We start from the raw sequence: 16,653 nt of genomic DNA on the forward strand, positions 1-16,653 counted from the left end.
AAAAAAAAATATTCCCCCCACCCCCCAAAAAAACACCAAAAATAAAAAATAAAAACCTATACCCCTTCCCTTTAAAAAAAAAAGATCTCTTCTTTGTTCTGTACCCAGAGAAGCCATCCACGTCTTGCATTCCCCTGACTGAACCCAGAACAGCCTACAACACATCATCAAAGCCAAGCATCCGCATCAAAACCTCCCCAAATCCAGAAGCGCTGTCCAGTACAAAGAGGATACGTGACATATGACACATTTCATTGTGTACAATGAGTTCTCATCCTCAAAGCAGAAGGTAATCAATCATATGAGTGACCACATTTTAGCGGCACAAAGAAACATTCCAAAAAAACAAATCTATATATAACTGAATAATGCATAACGATATATAAAGTAAAACCTAGAAGTAAAATGAACATCTCACCTTTTAGTATAATTATCTATCGGCAGGATATCCCATGCTTTCAAGCTGCAGTAAAAAAACAAATTACATAAGAACAAGGAAAGGTGCACACATATTAGTAAGGAGGGAAGATATACCAGTCTTCCAGCCATCGATGATTTACAAGTTTAATTTTCACTTTCTTTGCAAGCTCATACTTCTCACCTGCCACACACAATAGGATTATGGCCTTTATTAAGATGAGACGATAATAATTAAAACTATAAACAGTGTCAAGCAAACAAGGGTTTCATAATTTACTACATAGTTAACCGCAACAAAGAGAATAAAAAAGCTGATTTGCATCTAGTTATGTATTAAGCACTGGAAACAAAATCACACATTTCATATTAAATGTCTAGAATTCCGAAGGGCAAGATATATATACAACGTTAGCAGCAGTCAAAGGTTCAAGGCGGAAGTTAAACAATTGTGTTATCTTCTTCTTTGCCAGTCAAGCGTTACAGAGGTCAATACTTCGTTGGGCACAAGGTGTGCTTTTTCAGTAGCATAAGAAGAAAAATGATTGCTAACCGGGGAAATTGTAAATGGAGGATCTATGCTTCTTGAAACACTGGGACGAGATTTGCGGAAGACGAATATAATAACAATTTGTAACATTGTCAATGATAACAAACTTGCTACTTCTACATGGTTGGCAGTCTCGAGCATTTCAGAGTTGATCCTATATTGTCCACTAAGATCTTGTACAACAATATTAACAATGAAGAGGTTGCTCGAAATAGATTTAGGATTGAAATTGCTGAAAAAGGTTTTAGGATTAAAATTGCTGAAAAAAGCTTTAGGATTAAAATTGCTGATAAAGCATATGAGATGAGCACATGCATCAAGAAGTGAATAAAGAGGCAACGATATAAAGAACACTCAAAACAAATGTCATAGTTATAGTCATAGAACACTTTTCAAGCCCCACTACTTGAGTAACAGTATAGAATACCACATTCCAAATTACTTGCATACTGAGGCAAAACTGACATACCCTCGAATTTGTAGCAAATAAGATGTGTGACTTGGTTTGCTATCAAAGGCTTGGAGAATTTTGCCCCCATCAAGGAAACCATTTTCTATAAACAAAGAAAAAACAAAATCAATTATTTGCATAATAAAAATTACTGTGAGAAAATACTAAAGAAGTATATATTTCACTTGACAATAAAATCAAACTACAGCCATGTTGTATAGATACTTTCTGAAGTTCCAAAGGGAGAATAAAGAATTGTACTAAAACACTAGAACGAGCAAAGCAATACAAATTTTCCGTTGATCTTTTTGGAGACAAACCTTAATGAGAACCATAATATTAAGAAGAATTATAGCCATGAATAATGATCTGTGTGATTGCCTAAAATTGCCCTATAAGTTAGAAGAAATGTGAATATGAAAGACATAGCTCATGCATAAATAAACTAATTAAGTTTTACTTTACTTTGTTCCCAAACCACAAACCACGCTATGGTTTGTGCTGAATAACCAATCCCAACAGGTTCTGCAGTCTGTCTCAATGGAACATGTATATTAGCGATATTGCATTGAAACATACTTATGAATGTGGACCAACAACAGACAAGCGAAAATCCTTAAAAAAATATGCATGACGTGTGTCCAGAGAGTGCATCTGATACAACATGACTTCACTATTGAAATGTCTGTACCACATGGGTTATCAGCAAGCATTGATCAGCTTCAACTAAGAAAAAACAGTTGACAAAATCAAATTTGCCCCTCTTCTCCATATCTTTACATAAAGGCAGCTCGGTTTGCTTGCACACTTATAAGAAATAGAAGCATAGATTTGGTTAAGGCGAAGAAACAAGAAGGATAGTACTTCTACTTGAAAGACTTGCAAATTGATGCAAAAGACTCGCATTCGTGCCGAGTGATTGTGTAGATAGTATATGACAAGCTAATCCAATAGAGAAAGCAAGGTTGTTCAGGCTCAATGACAACTCAAATGAGCCGAAGACCAATGAAGTCTGAAATAGTATTCTGATAAAATGAAAGGTGATTTCCCAAACATGCCTCTGAACTTCATACAAACAGAATCTTAAAAACAAGAATGTATCCTAGCTTGCACTTCAGAAGGAGGCTTATATTTGAACAGAACACCTTATCCCCCTGATGAATTTCTTGATCAATCTTCTTCCCTGACCAGGAGAGCATATTCTAGCTGAAATAATAGTCAAACATGGTGCCAAACCATTCTATGCAGTAACAGGCTCTGCTAAGGAGAAATGAACATGAACTTTGGGTTATTCACCGAAAGTAAAAGAAACTGCAAATTCAAGGTGGAGTTACCAAAGCAATTCAGCCGACTAAACTCCTGCCAGGGCATCAAATTCAAAAGAAAGAAGAGAAGTTTCTAAAAGTTTTCGTTACAATAATGGTGAAGATGAAGTTCCTCACAGAGCAATGTTCAATATATATGAGAAATTGCAAATTGAAGTTCAGGAAACATGAAAAGATGCTTGAAGGTTCAAGAGTCATGTATATGGAACAATTTGGAGGGGGAAAAAGGAGGGTTTCTAGAGGTATATTCAACTTGAAAACTGATGATAGACAGCCTATTGGATTCCCTAGACATTTTAATCAAGAAATAACATGTGGAAGTGTAACATTTGCATTGCAATTTCAGCACTCAGAGACCTCGCTGCATTGACTGCAGGAATCCCAGTAGTGGAATAAGAGCTACAAGCTGAGCTCACAAAGCAAACGCAGTTGCAATATAGGCCACTGGTCACATCCATCACGACATAAGATTGGAGCATCCAACTTTCTCACTTGGGAGCAGAAACAGATATGCCCAAAACACTAGCCACTCATAGGCTTGTCTCTATCTAAATTAAGGACTGTCTAGATCGACTCTTATATGAAGAAGAAAACGCAGGGTACCTGTGAGATAAATACAACCTGTCACAAAGCTTGATGATGCGTTCAAATGATAATGAGGTGTGAAAGAGCTAAATGTGTGCAAGTTAGGCAAGTTACTTATTTTACCTTGCAAGGATCCAAGGTCATGTTTGGTAAATGTTACTTATTTACTTATGTTTTACTTATAAGTAACCAAAAAATAAGTTGGGAAATCCCAACTTATTTTTTGGATACTTACAAGTAGATTTACTTATTATGGTAAAAGACTGCCTTGCCCTCTAATAAAATAAGTAAAAATAAGTAATAAATTACTTATAAGGATTTAAGAAATAAGTATTAGCCAAACAAGCCCTGTGACACAACTTCTTCAGTTTCCACATCCTCTGTAAGCAATAAGGCAAAGAGATAAGATTCACTTATAAATGCTCCCTGGCAGGTGGAGCTCGTCCATGAGGTGGTCCACTATTAATTCATGGTTTGTCTAGAGAGGAAAAGGAAAGAAGTCAAGTTGTCAAGGCAGTTTGTGCAAGGAAAAAGATAAAATAGTTTCAGAAACATTTTGTTAATCATCAAACATTTATTTCCAAAAAAGAACAAGGGATGTTCCCTTGGGCATCTCAAATAGATGCCACATAAAATAAGTTTAAGAAACTGTAGGTGAATCAAAACTTCTAAAAAAACCCAACAAATAAGATGCTACTAAACAAAATATTGGATCTGAACAATCCACATGCCAGAGCATAGTAAAGTGAATGTCTCATCCACAAGTCCTTGGGAATGAAGAATTACATAGAGAATTAAGAGCATACCATAATATCATCACGTTCTGGCCTTTGATATCCTGTCAGGCAAATGTATAGCGACTCACTGCCCGGAATTCCATTCAAATCTTTTACAGGCCTATACAAAACCTGTAGAAAACAAATGAAAAAACTAATGCTATATGTCACATGTATGCACAGGTAGGCAGAAGTACAGAATGATTATATATCCAGTGGCCATATTGATTTATGCCGGTTCTTGCAAGAGTTACATTCTTCTATGCAAGAGGAAGAATTAGAGAGAACAAAGAAGTTTGATTCTTAGAAAGTATGTTTAGGTTGTTCTTTCTCTGATCCTTCTCTGAAGTCTGAACACAAAAGAACGAATAGAAATTTGTTTCATTTCAAACACTCTAATGTATGCACACATACTCAGAACTACAAAGTATGGGTGTATATCTGATAGCTGTACCAATTTCTTCATAATGGATTTAAAGAAAAGGGGAAAAACCAGAGTTGGAAGAATTTCAATGAATGGGATCTTCTTACAACCTTAAACTAATCTAATATATCTCCAAACTTAAAAAATACAAGGCAATACCCCATTAAAAATATCAATAAAGCTTACATCTCTAACTGACTACAAATACAACGTATTCTCCAGTGAACAAAGCAACAATGATACATTCATTACATTGTCATCCAATTTACACTGAACTCCAGGATAAAATCACAAGCTCTGCAGGAGATATTTTTTACAGATCAACCATCCTAAATTTGTTTTGCTCAAAAACGCTTCAGATAAAGTTCATCAAAGATTTATCCGCCAAAATATAAGCTTACATATTAACTCTTGAACTCCTAAAAAGTATTATATATCCTAACGTTTTGGCACCATATCCAATGTGGATCTATTCAATATGGCTTGGGATGTGAGTCATGTGACACTGTCACACCTCAACAGCAATCATATTGTCCTACATTAGATATGTGAAGAGGGAGCCTGGGGTGTATCATCATTGTCTCATACATATTAGTATGGCAAGGACCCAAATGGGGAGCATGTCACACACCAAGACAACAGTTTCACGCGAAAAAGTTTTAGGGAAGTCTTATCATATATGATAATTTCTATGAGCTCAAGCATTTAATCATAGCAAGCATTCTAAGCAGTAGAGTTCTCTAAAATTAAGTGTGCTCAAGTTGGAAAGAACTCAGAATACATGTAGAGCCTTCTTCATTAAACATTTCACTACACAGGTAGTCTCAGTAAAGCCTAGATTGTCAATTAGCCGACCCTTTTGACAAAAACAAAAGAGCACCGAAAGAGCCTACAATTGTTGACAAAGGAAAAGAAAACAAAAATGGCAGGCCTTACAGCATAGTAAAATATTAATATTTTATTGTGCATAGTATTTTCCAAACACTACAAATAGGCTCCAAATTCTTAAGGAAAAAATCTTCCTAGAAACAACTTCTCTTGTAGAAGAGTGAGAGAAAAAAAATAGAGAAAGAGTATCACCTTGTTAAGAGAGATTGTAACTCTAGAGTTTTCTCCTCATAGTAAATTCTTCTATCATTGCCCGTAGACGTAGGCAATCAAGTGCCAAACCACGTAAATCTGTATGTCTATCATTTTATCTCTACTTTTGCTCTACTATTACTGCGAGTCTGCGACCCTGCTGAGCCTGCTCTATTGGGTCCCGGGTTTGTCCTAACAAGTGGTATCAAAGCCAACTTACGGTGCTTGTATATATCTACTTATCGTATGCTCTGTAGCTGTCATCAAAGGTGGATCCTCCACATCAAACAATAAGTTAGGTTATTACTTACCTTTTAAAGGTGACGGGTACTATTCACGAGTACAATATTGTTCATAAATACGATACTATTCACAAATACGATACTATTCACAGATACGATACTATTCACAGATATGATTACTGTTTACGTGAGATGGTAAGAAGTTATTGTTCGTGGTAGAAGCAATGACGGCAAAATTCAAGATCGAGAAATTCGACGGGAGTAATTTTTTACTGTGGAAGTTGAAGATAAAGACTATCTTAAGAAAAGATAATTGTCTGGCGACTATCGGTGCAAGGCCGGACGACATCACAGATGATAAAAAGCATTGTTTTAAATATCCCTGACATGGCCCGATATATCCCCTGATATATCCTTTTATAGGGCTTGCCGCAACCGATATGGTCTTTAAATATCCTTTAACGTTTTTTGGCTATTTTGAGTGATAAATCCCCGATATGACCGATATATTAGCCGATATGTGGATCAATATATCTTTTTATATAGCTTGTTGCAAAATAATATACCGTGTTTGGAATTTTTGGGCGATATATCAAGATTTCCCCATTATATCAAATGACATTTTGCCCTAAAAAAAGCAGATCAGATGTTGCAACGTTGCTTTACACTTTTGTTTATTTTAGAAGGTTGATTAGTGATCCTAAACATATATTATTCATATTTTGTATGCTTAAATTTTATTACATATCTTGAGATTACATTTTAATGCATTATACTATGTACATAAACATTCGTTATGGCATTCCGATATTTACCACATATCCCTGATATTTCCCCGATATCCGCAATCCGATATGAATTTTGGACATCCGATATTTCCCCGATATCTGATATTTAAAACCTTGATAAAAAGTGTAACGAGATGAACGAAAATACTATTACAAATCTCCATTTGGCATTAGCAGACGGGATACTGTCAAGCATAGAAGAGAAGAAGACAACAAAAGAGATCTGGAATACTCTAACAAAGCTATATGAGGCGAAATCCATACACGATAAAATCTTCTTAAAAATAAGACTTTATACTTTTAGGATGGCAGAATCTACATCGATAACTGACCACATTAACACCCTAAACACACTGTTCTCCCAACTCACAACGTTGGGGTATACAGTTGGTGCGAATAAACGTGCAGAACTTCTACTTCAGAGTCTACCTGACTCGTATGATCAACTCATCATCAACCTGACAAACAACGTCCTTACGGACTATCTAGTTTTCGACGACGTTGCAGTCACTGTTCTGGAGGAAGAAAATCGGTGCAAGAACAAGAAAGACAGATATGCAAGTTCGAAACAAGCGGAGACTTTAACAGTGACGAGAGGAAGATCAACAGAACATGGCTGCAACGGGAGTCGTACCCATGATAGATCAAAATCACAAAGTAAGAAGAATATCAAATGCTACAACTGTGACAAAAGAGGGCACGTCAAATTGGAGTGTTGGCACATAAGAAGAGTGGAGATAAAAAGTCTTCAGAACCATCAACATCTCAAGGATGTATTGTCAGCACATCAGACGATAGTGGAATTCTATTCAGTGGAGCAACCACTGTTGATGAAGGTAGAAAGAGATTTGCTGATATCTGGCTTTTGGATTCAGCAGTCTCCTGGCACATGTCCTCCCGAAGAGAATGGTTTCACAAATATGAACCTATCTCAGGAGGATCTGTATTCATGGGAAATGATCATGTCTTGAAGATTTCTGGTATTGGCACTATCAAAATCAAAATGTTTGAAGGTACAATACGCATCATTCAAGATGTGCGATAGTGAAGGGGCTTAAAGAAGAATCTATTATCTTTGGGATAATTAGATGAGCTCGGGTGCAAGACCCATATAGAAAATGGGATCATAAAGATTGTTAGAGGGACGCTTGTGGTAATAAAATAAGAAAAGATAGCTGTAAACCTATATATGCTCAAGGGAGAAACCCTACAGGAAGCTGATTCATATGTGACATCAACCAGCCGTGGAAAAGAACAAACCATGATGTGGCATCGCAAACTAGGCCACTATGTAGCACGGACACGGATCCGACACGGCCATCCGACACGCCGACACGAGGTAAATCCTAAAAAATACATAGGATACGTGTGTTCGACACGTGTGTCCGACACGGACACGACACGACACGGCTTCATGTTATGCGTGTCCGTGCTTCATAGCTAGGCCACATGTCAAAATGAGACTTGAAGATTCTCTCCAATCAGAAGCTGTTTCCTTAACTTAATTCAGTAACTCTTCCATTCTGCGAGTATTGTGTTACAAGTAAGCAGCATCGGCTGAAGTTCAACACATCAAGTTTTAGAAGCAAGGCTATTCTGGAACTGGTTCATTCTGATGTATGACAAGCACCAGTTACATCCTTGGGAGGAACAAAGTATTTTGTGTCCTTTATTGATGACTACTCTAGGATATGTTGGGTGTATCCATGTGTTCTCAGTGTTTAAAACCTACAAAGCGCGGGTCGAGTTTGAATATGAGAAGAAGATCAAGTGCCTAATGTTAGATAATGGAGGAGAATACACATATGGTGAATTCCTAGCATTCTGTAAGCATGAAGACATCAAAAGACAATTCAGTACGGCTTATACTCCTCAACAAAATAGAGTGACGGAGCGAATGAACAGAATTCTGTTGGAAAGAAAAGAACAAAAGCTATGTTGACAACTGTAAATCTGGATAAAGTCTTTTGGGCGGAAGCAGTAAAAACCGCCTGTTATGTGATGAATCGATCTCCATCAACCGTAATACAGTTGAAGACGCCGATGGAGATGTGAACTGGCAAGCCAGGTGATTATTCTAACCTCTATATATTTGAAAGTCCAGTGTACGTAATGTACAATGCCCAAGAAATTACAAAGCTGGATTTAAAATCCAGAAAATGCTTATTCTTGGGGTATGCTGATGAAGTAAAGGGGTATCGCTTGTGGGATCCCACTGCCCACAAGGTTATCATCAGCAGAGATGTTATCTTTGTAGAGAACAAACTACAAAGTAAAAAGAAAGAAAATAATTCAAGGAATGACTCAGAGACTATAGCTGTTCAGTTAGAAGATAATCTGAATTCTTCTGAAGCAACACCGGAGCATGATGTATAAGAATCGGTCGAGTCCGAGGCTTCAGAAGTTCGAAGGTTAACTCGTGAGAGAAGACTACTAACTTGGCACTCGGAGTATATTACGGAGAGTAATGTTGCATATTGTCTTCTAACGAAGGATAGAGAGCCATCAACTTTTTATGAAGCTATAAATGACACAGATACATCTTTGTGGATGACAGCAATGCAGAAAAAAATTAAAGCTCTCCATAAGAACAAAACTTGGGTACTTGTGTCACTACCACAAAAAAGAAAGATCATTAAAAATAAATGGGTGTACAAGATCAAGCAAAATAACGATGATCAAATGGAGCGATATCGTGCTAGATTGATGGTAAAAGGATATGCTAAAAAAAAAGATATTGACTTTAATGAAATATTTTTTTTTCTGTAGTTCGACTTACAATAGTCCGAATAGTCCTGGTTATGAACGCTATATTTGACTTACATCTAGAGCAGCTAGATGTGAAAATAGCATTTTTTTATGAAGATTTTGAAGAAAAAATTTACATGCTCCAACCAGAAGGTTTTGAAGAAAAAGAAAAAGAAAACTTGATTTGCAGATTGAACAAATCTCTGTACGGTCTAAAGCAGGCATCGAGGTGTTAGTATAAGAGATTTGATTTATTCATCATGAGCCTTGGATACAGCAAACTTAATTCAGACCTTTGTGCATATTTCAAGAGGCTTGGTAAAAATAACTTTGTTATCTTATTGTTGTATGTTGACGGCATGTTGGTTGTAGGCCCCAACAAAGATCGTATCAAAGAATTAAAGGCTCAGTTGGCTAGGGAATTTAAAATAAAGGATTAAGGATCTGCAAACAAGATTCTAGGGATGCAAATTTACCGAGACAGAATTAATAGGAAGATTTGGCTTTTTCAGAAGAACTATTTGAAGAAAATCTTACGACGCTTTAACATGCAAGATTGTAAGTCAATTTCTACCCCAAAGAAAATCTTACGACGCTTTAACATGCAAGATTGTAAGTCAATTTCTACCCCACTTCCTGTTAATTTCAAGTTATCCTCCACATGCAAGATTGTAAGTCAATTTCTACCCCACTTCCTGTTAATTTCAAGTTATCCTCCAGTATGAGTCCGAACAGTGAAGAAGAGAGGATGGAGATGTCTCGACTCCCGTATGCATCAGTAGTGAGAAGCTTAATGTTTGTTATGATTTGTACAAGACCAAACATTGCACAAACAGTGGGAGTGGTTAGTCGATACATGACAAATCCTGATAAAGAGCATTAGAATGCTGTAAAGAGGGTTCTAAGATACATTCAAGAAACCTCAAATGTTACATTATGTTATGGGGCATCTGATTTTATTGTCAGTGGATAGGTTGATTTTGATTATGCAGGTGATCGTGATAATAGCAAATCCACCACAGGCTGTGTTTGCACTTGCTGACGGAGCTGTAAGCTGGGTTTTAAAACTATAGTCAGTTGTGACTACTTCAACAACAGAAGCAGAATATGTAACAGCTACACAAGCTAGTAAAGAAGCGATGTGATTGAAGATGGTGCTGGAGGAACGCGACCATGAACAAAAGAAGATAGCTTTATTTTGTGACAGTAAAAGTGATTTGCATTTGGCAAGAAATCCAGCCTTTCATTCAAAGACCAAATACATTCGAGTTCAGTACCATTTCGTTCGTGAGAAAGTGGAAGAAGAAACAATGGATATGCAGAAAATTCACACCAAAGACAACCTAGCAGATTTTTTGACAAAAACAGTCAATACAAACAAATTCATTTGGTGTAGATCCTCTTGTAGTCTGTCAGAGACATAAGCAACATAAAGATGGCAAGATAGAAAGAATGATGTGAATATATGATTGATTCTTAATCAAATCTTTAAGTGAGAGATTGTCAATCAGCCGACCCTTTTGACAAAAACAAAAGAACACCGAAAGAGCCTCCAATTGTTGACAAAGGAAAAGAAAACAAAAATGGCGGCCCCACAACATAGTAAAATATTAATATTTTATTATACATAGTGTTTTTCCAAACACTATAAGTAGACTCCAAATCCTTAAAAAAAAATCATTGCAGAAATAACTTCTCTTGTAGAAGAGTGAGAAAGAAAAAAATTAGAGAGAGTATCTCCTTGTTAAGAGGGATTATAACTCCAGAGTTTTCTCCTTATAGTAAATTCTTCTATTCTTGCCCGTGGACATAGGTAATCAAGTGCCGAACCACGTAAATCTGTGTGTTTATCATTTTATCTCTACTTTTGCTCTACTATTGATGCGACTCTGTTCTATTGGGCCCCGGGTTTGTCCAATAGATGTGGCTACCACGGATCCAAGAAAAAGTGGGGAAAGTTTGATATAGCAGCACTTGATATCACATAACACTTTGTTCTGCATAGTGATACTTGACACTTATGTAAGAGTTCGATAGCATAACGTACTGCCAACTTGTGGAACACTTTCAGACTTATCGGACTCACATGAGAAATACAACTACAACCCAACAATATGAGATTGAACTTTTTAATTAATTAGGCTGACACAGACAAACCATATAATTGTTGTTCATATGGGAGGCCTTAGCAACAAATAACTATAGCCCTTAGATTTAGCTGCAAGTGCAAAGTACAACCTCAAGGAAAGAAGTAGAATTGAAGAATGTTCATGTTACCAAAGAAAATTATTGGAAAAAAAGAAACACAAATGTCAGATAACATGTAGAAAGCATATAAGGACACACATATTGAATCAGTTTTTGTGTTGTCTATTGAAATTAAAGGCTAAATGCAACATGTAGAGGATGGAAAAACAGATACAAGCAACATGAAAAGAAAAATTATTGGAAACAAAGATAGGATATCATAAGTTGTATCTAAACCAATAAAGTAAAGCTGAATTTTTGAAGTATCAAATGATACTGCTGCATATTGGTCGTAGTATGTTCGGTTTTAAATATGCCAATGCGATCTAGTTGAAACTGACCAAAACAACTGATAGTCACAAATAATGACAAATAAGTGGAGATATATGACTTTTAATATCATAAGTTGATTTGATAGTGTGAAACCTTGCTATTAGACTCTCAATTATTCTGTGAATTACTAACTCCACTCCAAAACCATCAACGCTTCCAATACTTATCACCAATAAAATGCGAATAGAAACTACGATCAACACCGAGATCTCAAAACCACATTTAAGGCTTTTCTACCAAGAATAGTCAACAGGAGATCCTAATGTGGTTAATACGAATAAAACTGGGTTTAAGTACTTCTATAAAAAATAAAATTATGGAATCACAATCTAACTCAAGGTCTAACAGCAGAGAACTCTATCATTAAAGCACCCAAACCCCATAAAGGCAACCAGTGAAGGTGAAGGAATCTTTGGAAATGGAACCATAGAGACTTCACGGAGGTTAGGAGATAAGGGCTAGACGGGGGATACCTTGGGAGAAGATCCAATACAGAACATCCTGTGTTAATGAATCCGATAATTTATCAACTTGTAGTTGAGGAATACATACTACTAGCGAGCTACTAAATGCACCAAACAGATATAGTTATAGTATCATTACTTGCAGAGTCAATTTAGTATATTTCTGCAATGTTGTCATGAGCACACAAAAGATACCACCTCGAGTAAAGAGCAATTCAGGCACAGAGCACTTGGGCACGGAGCACTGTGGGGCTACACCTGCTTCCTGGATTAGGCGTAAGGTCCATTGCATAAACACGGCGTGAACCTCAGTGCCCTTGTGCCTTGTGTCTTGGTGCATCTCAGTGGACCTCAATGTGTCATTGCTCTACAGTTCTACTACTATCGCCGCTAGCGTTCTACATCATCTTCTTCCTCGTCTTTGCCTGCCCTTCTTCCGCAGTTTCCTCCTCATTCTTTTTCTACTATTTTCCCTGTTCACTGGTCCACTATCGCCTCTCCTCACTTCTTTTCCCTTTTAGCTTTGTTATTACGCTTACTATACCTAAAACATTGATTATAAAGTTACTAAGTATTGTTTCAATATAGTGGGAAAAAATGGTTATTAATAATGTCAAATTTCAAGTTTTCTGTTTCTTTAGTGTTTTGTATCTTTCTCTTCAGTCTCTACTTAACTATTCATTAACTTATCATCTTTTCATTTCTTAATTTTCCTTGCTGGCATTATAATTCTGCTTCTCCCTTTTATTTCTTGAGCATGTGTTCGCTTCCTTTTTCTCCTCCATTTTTTGCCCTCATATTATCTTCTATGCCTCCTTTTATGTACTTTGCCTTACGGTTTTCTTTCTTTCTCACTTCAATATTGCTCTCTGGAAAGAAACCACTATTACGGAAATATCTTAGCCACTCTTCCACAAAGAAAATTCTCAATGTGAAAAGGAGTCATCTTAAATTCAATCTCATTAATAATTATGTGGTGTAATTAATTTGATTTATCTTCGTTTTAAATCATCATTATGTTCAAAATGTTAAAGTTAAACACATGGTTGTTGTTGCACCTCATTTAAGCAAGGCACACAGTCTTGCCGCTTGAAGGCCTATGTGACTTGCTCCTTGATACCTACCTCTGTAAATCTAAGTCCAGCCACCTTAGGGAGTACAGAAGACTTACATGAATTATGAATGACATGACAATGATTTCGGGTAAGTTTATTTATCTTAGTTAATGGATCAGCCCAAACCTGCAGAAGATCTAGATTCATCTTATGCCAGAGCTCATCATAACAGGTGCAAAAAACTTAACTAGGCACCTCTAACTTCTTGAAGATGAAAGGAACCCGGACTGAAATAGAATGGTAGATCCCCACTCATTGAAATACCCAACCATCTTGTATGGCAATAGATAATAAAATAGGTGCAACCATGATCAAACCTCATAAGGACCTGGTAAATTCTTCTTAGAGTTAATTGCTTCAACAATGTGGCAAAACTTAACACGCACAAGCATTGAGGAAGCCTCGTTTTCAAAAGCGTTAATATTTTGAATATCACCTCTGCACAATTTAACGCAAACCAAGTATAAAGTAAAGGATCAACTTCTCTCCTACTAACGCCTGTTGGTGGTACTGTTGTCTGATCCAGCTTACACTTAATCCTCTATTGCTAACTGAACCTCAAAAAAGATCATATTTATGCAATTTTACAGCCCTTAGCCTACCTCCATGTAAACAAATATTCAAAAACTTACTTTCACATAACACGCTCATGATACGTCAACTTTATAGCTTCAAATTCGGACTATTACAGGGCCAACATTTGCATAGCTGAATGAAAAGTTGATTAAGTATGAATCACATATTTTCATCAAAAAGGCATATTTGATATGATACATTTTAACCTACCATGCTTGTCATCTTGCTGTCGCAAACTTTGTATTTCTAGGGCACAGTCAAAGGCTTCAACTGTGTGTTTTGCTGCCAGGCACCAACAACCACTCTAACCTTGACGGGGACACATGTTCTTTAAAGCCTTAGGACAAAGGAACTACCCACAGGGAGCAGGAAGGTTTAATTACAGCTTTAACTTGGATTGGATGAAGAGAAAGAATTGTAGTCATAGCTAAAGTGAATGCCACTCTCATGTGCTTACCAGTCTTTTTTTATTTATTTTTCCTCTTAATAAAGAAGGTCATAACCAATTCCAGGCACCAATCTATCAAGCCCAGTAAAGAGAGACAGTAGGTCCACCCAGCTTCTATAATTGTTTCAGAATATTCGAATAAGTTATCAATTACGCACATAGGTCACCATGCTTCAACCGAACATAATTTTTTTAAAAATATATTCAAGAAAAAAAATCTAAAAGGAGAAACTTTGAGGGAAACCTACCCGGCTAGCATCAGCAAGTGTCCCAAAATCCACACTATCATCAATCCAAAGATCAGTCACAAGTGTTTTGCAATCTTTTCTAGCAGAAACACAAACAGGATCATCCTACAATGCAAAATACAAAATTTTACAACTAAACTGCAAAAGAAATTACGAAAAAATTCACAACAACCTCTATTCAAAGAAGGCAAAGCTTACATAAATACGACCGGAGACAATCACATGAGTACAGCTATCATCATATCTACCAACATCGATTCCACCTCTCCGTACAATCTCAGATCGGTACTGAAATTAAAAGTACATTCCCAACTTTAAAACGAAATTTACATAAAAATGCTCTATTTTTTTTCAAGAAAATCGACACACCTGAGATTCAGAGACGGAATCAAATCCAAACAGAACGAATCGAACGCCATCGAAGATCTTATCAGAGCTACTCGAACTCGAGCGGCTCTTCAGCATCTCAGTCGATTAAATGAAAATAATACAGATAATAGAAGGAGAATTTTGAAACCCTAGGTTTGGGGATTTGAGAAGAGAGCACACGTGAACTGATTGACTTCTCTCGATCGATCTATCGATCGATTGTTGAGAAGGAAGGGGAGTGGGGACAGGGGAGTTGGGCTAATGGGTGCGGCTCCTTCTCGAAGAAGAAGAAGGATATTAAAAAAAAGGAGGGAAAATAATTTTACAATTTTCGGCTAAAGTTGTGATTTGATTTTGGCTTGGGGTGTACACAGGCGGGAGATGGGGGCGGCGGCCGAAAAAGTTATCGCACGTGACACAGACACGTGTGAGCTAAATGGGTTAACTCGTGAGTTGTGTTGATTGGGCTGATTTGAAACTTTGAGCCCGATCCCTGGCCCGAATCTGCAACAGATCCGGCCCGTGTTAAACAAGAGATTCTAAGGGGCTGTTTGGTTGTATGTTTTTACCACGTAAAAAGATGGAAAGTGTAAAAAAATGGGTCCCAATGTCAGCTTTCATCACTTTCAATTGTTTGTTTGTAGTTGTGAAAATAGTGTAAAGTGATTTCATATGCTGATGTGACTTGTAAAGTGATTTTATAAAAAAAGACATGATTTTAGGAGAAAGCTGACATTAAAGTCAGGAAAAAATAATAAAAAATAATTCCAACCAATATGATCATTTGAGTAGTGACCACTTTTTACACTTTTCAAACAAACAATTAAAGTTACATTTACTAACCAAACAAGCAATTTATGATTCCAATGGAATCAAAAACAAACAAAGAAAAGTATAAAAGTAAAATTGATGAGGTGGACAACAACTTTTCAAGTTGTGTCATAAATACACAACTTTACCAACAACCACCAAACAACCCCTAAGGGACATTGGGACCGACATTTTTTCGCGTAATTAATAAAGATGAACAGAAAATTTTCAAATTGTTATTTTTTTAGACCCACTAAATTGGTTTGGTATTTATAGCTTCGGGGTTTTTTGGTATTTCTTTCTTAGCATGATGGTCAAATATGTGCCGCCGACTAAAAAAATTAGGTTTCGGTCCTTCAAATCTTTAGTAGTTTGATATTAGCACCTCAAATCATTGAAATTTTCCCTCTAACCTGCCTCCACCTCACCCCTCCTTGCGCTCCACCGTCTTCCCCTTCCCTTTTCTGTTTTCCAATGCCCCTCCTCTTTTCAAAACCCTCAAAATCCCTAGCCCTAACCCCCTCCTACTCTCTCTCTTCACACCCGGTCATGGTGGAGCTCACAACTCCCTTACATGACCCCTTCCTCCACCAAGGAACATGAAAAGGGGAAGGAAAGGCGTTGGAAGTGGGGAAGAGGTGGGGTTGGGTTTTTTTT

General features: G+C 36.9%; 1 protein-coding gene across 1 annotated transcript in view; it reads right to left on the minus strand.

Annotated features, from left to right (window-relative positions):
- Window positions 1-15,509, minus strand: part of LOC109848653 (BRCT domain-containing protein At4g02110) — a 22,605-nt gene extending 7,096 nt beyond the window's left edge. Inside the window, exons 1-7 of the mRNA XM_020418271.1 lie at window positions 15,187-15,509; window positions 15,016-15,105; window positions 14,818-14,922; window positions 4,135-4,236; window positions 1,437-1,521; window positions 535-601; window positions 419-463 (exon numbers count right to left, since the gene is read on the minus strand). Of these exons, the coding sequence (XP_020273860.1) occupies window positions 419-463; window positions 535-601; window positions 1,437-1,521; window positions 4,135-4,236; window positions 14,818-14,922; window positions 15,016-15,105; window positions 15,187-15,282 (590 nt within the window). The 5' untranslated portion in view covers window positions 15,283-15,509. The remainder of the gene's footprint in view (window positions 1-418; window positions 464-534; window positions 602-1,436; window positions 1,522-4,134; window positions 4,237-14,817; window positions 14,923-15,015; window positions 15,106-15,186) is intronic.

Source organism: Asparagus officinalis, chromosome 7, assembly GCF_001876935.1.
Source record: "Asparagus officinalis chromosome 7, Aspof.V1, whole genome shotgun sequence".
In the NCBI taxonomy this organism is placed as follows: Eukaryota; Viridiplantae; Streptophyta; class Magnoliopsida; order Asparagales; family Asparagaceae; genus Asparagus; species Asparagus officinalis.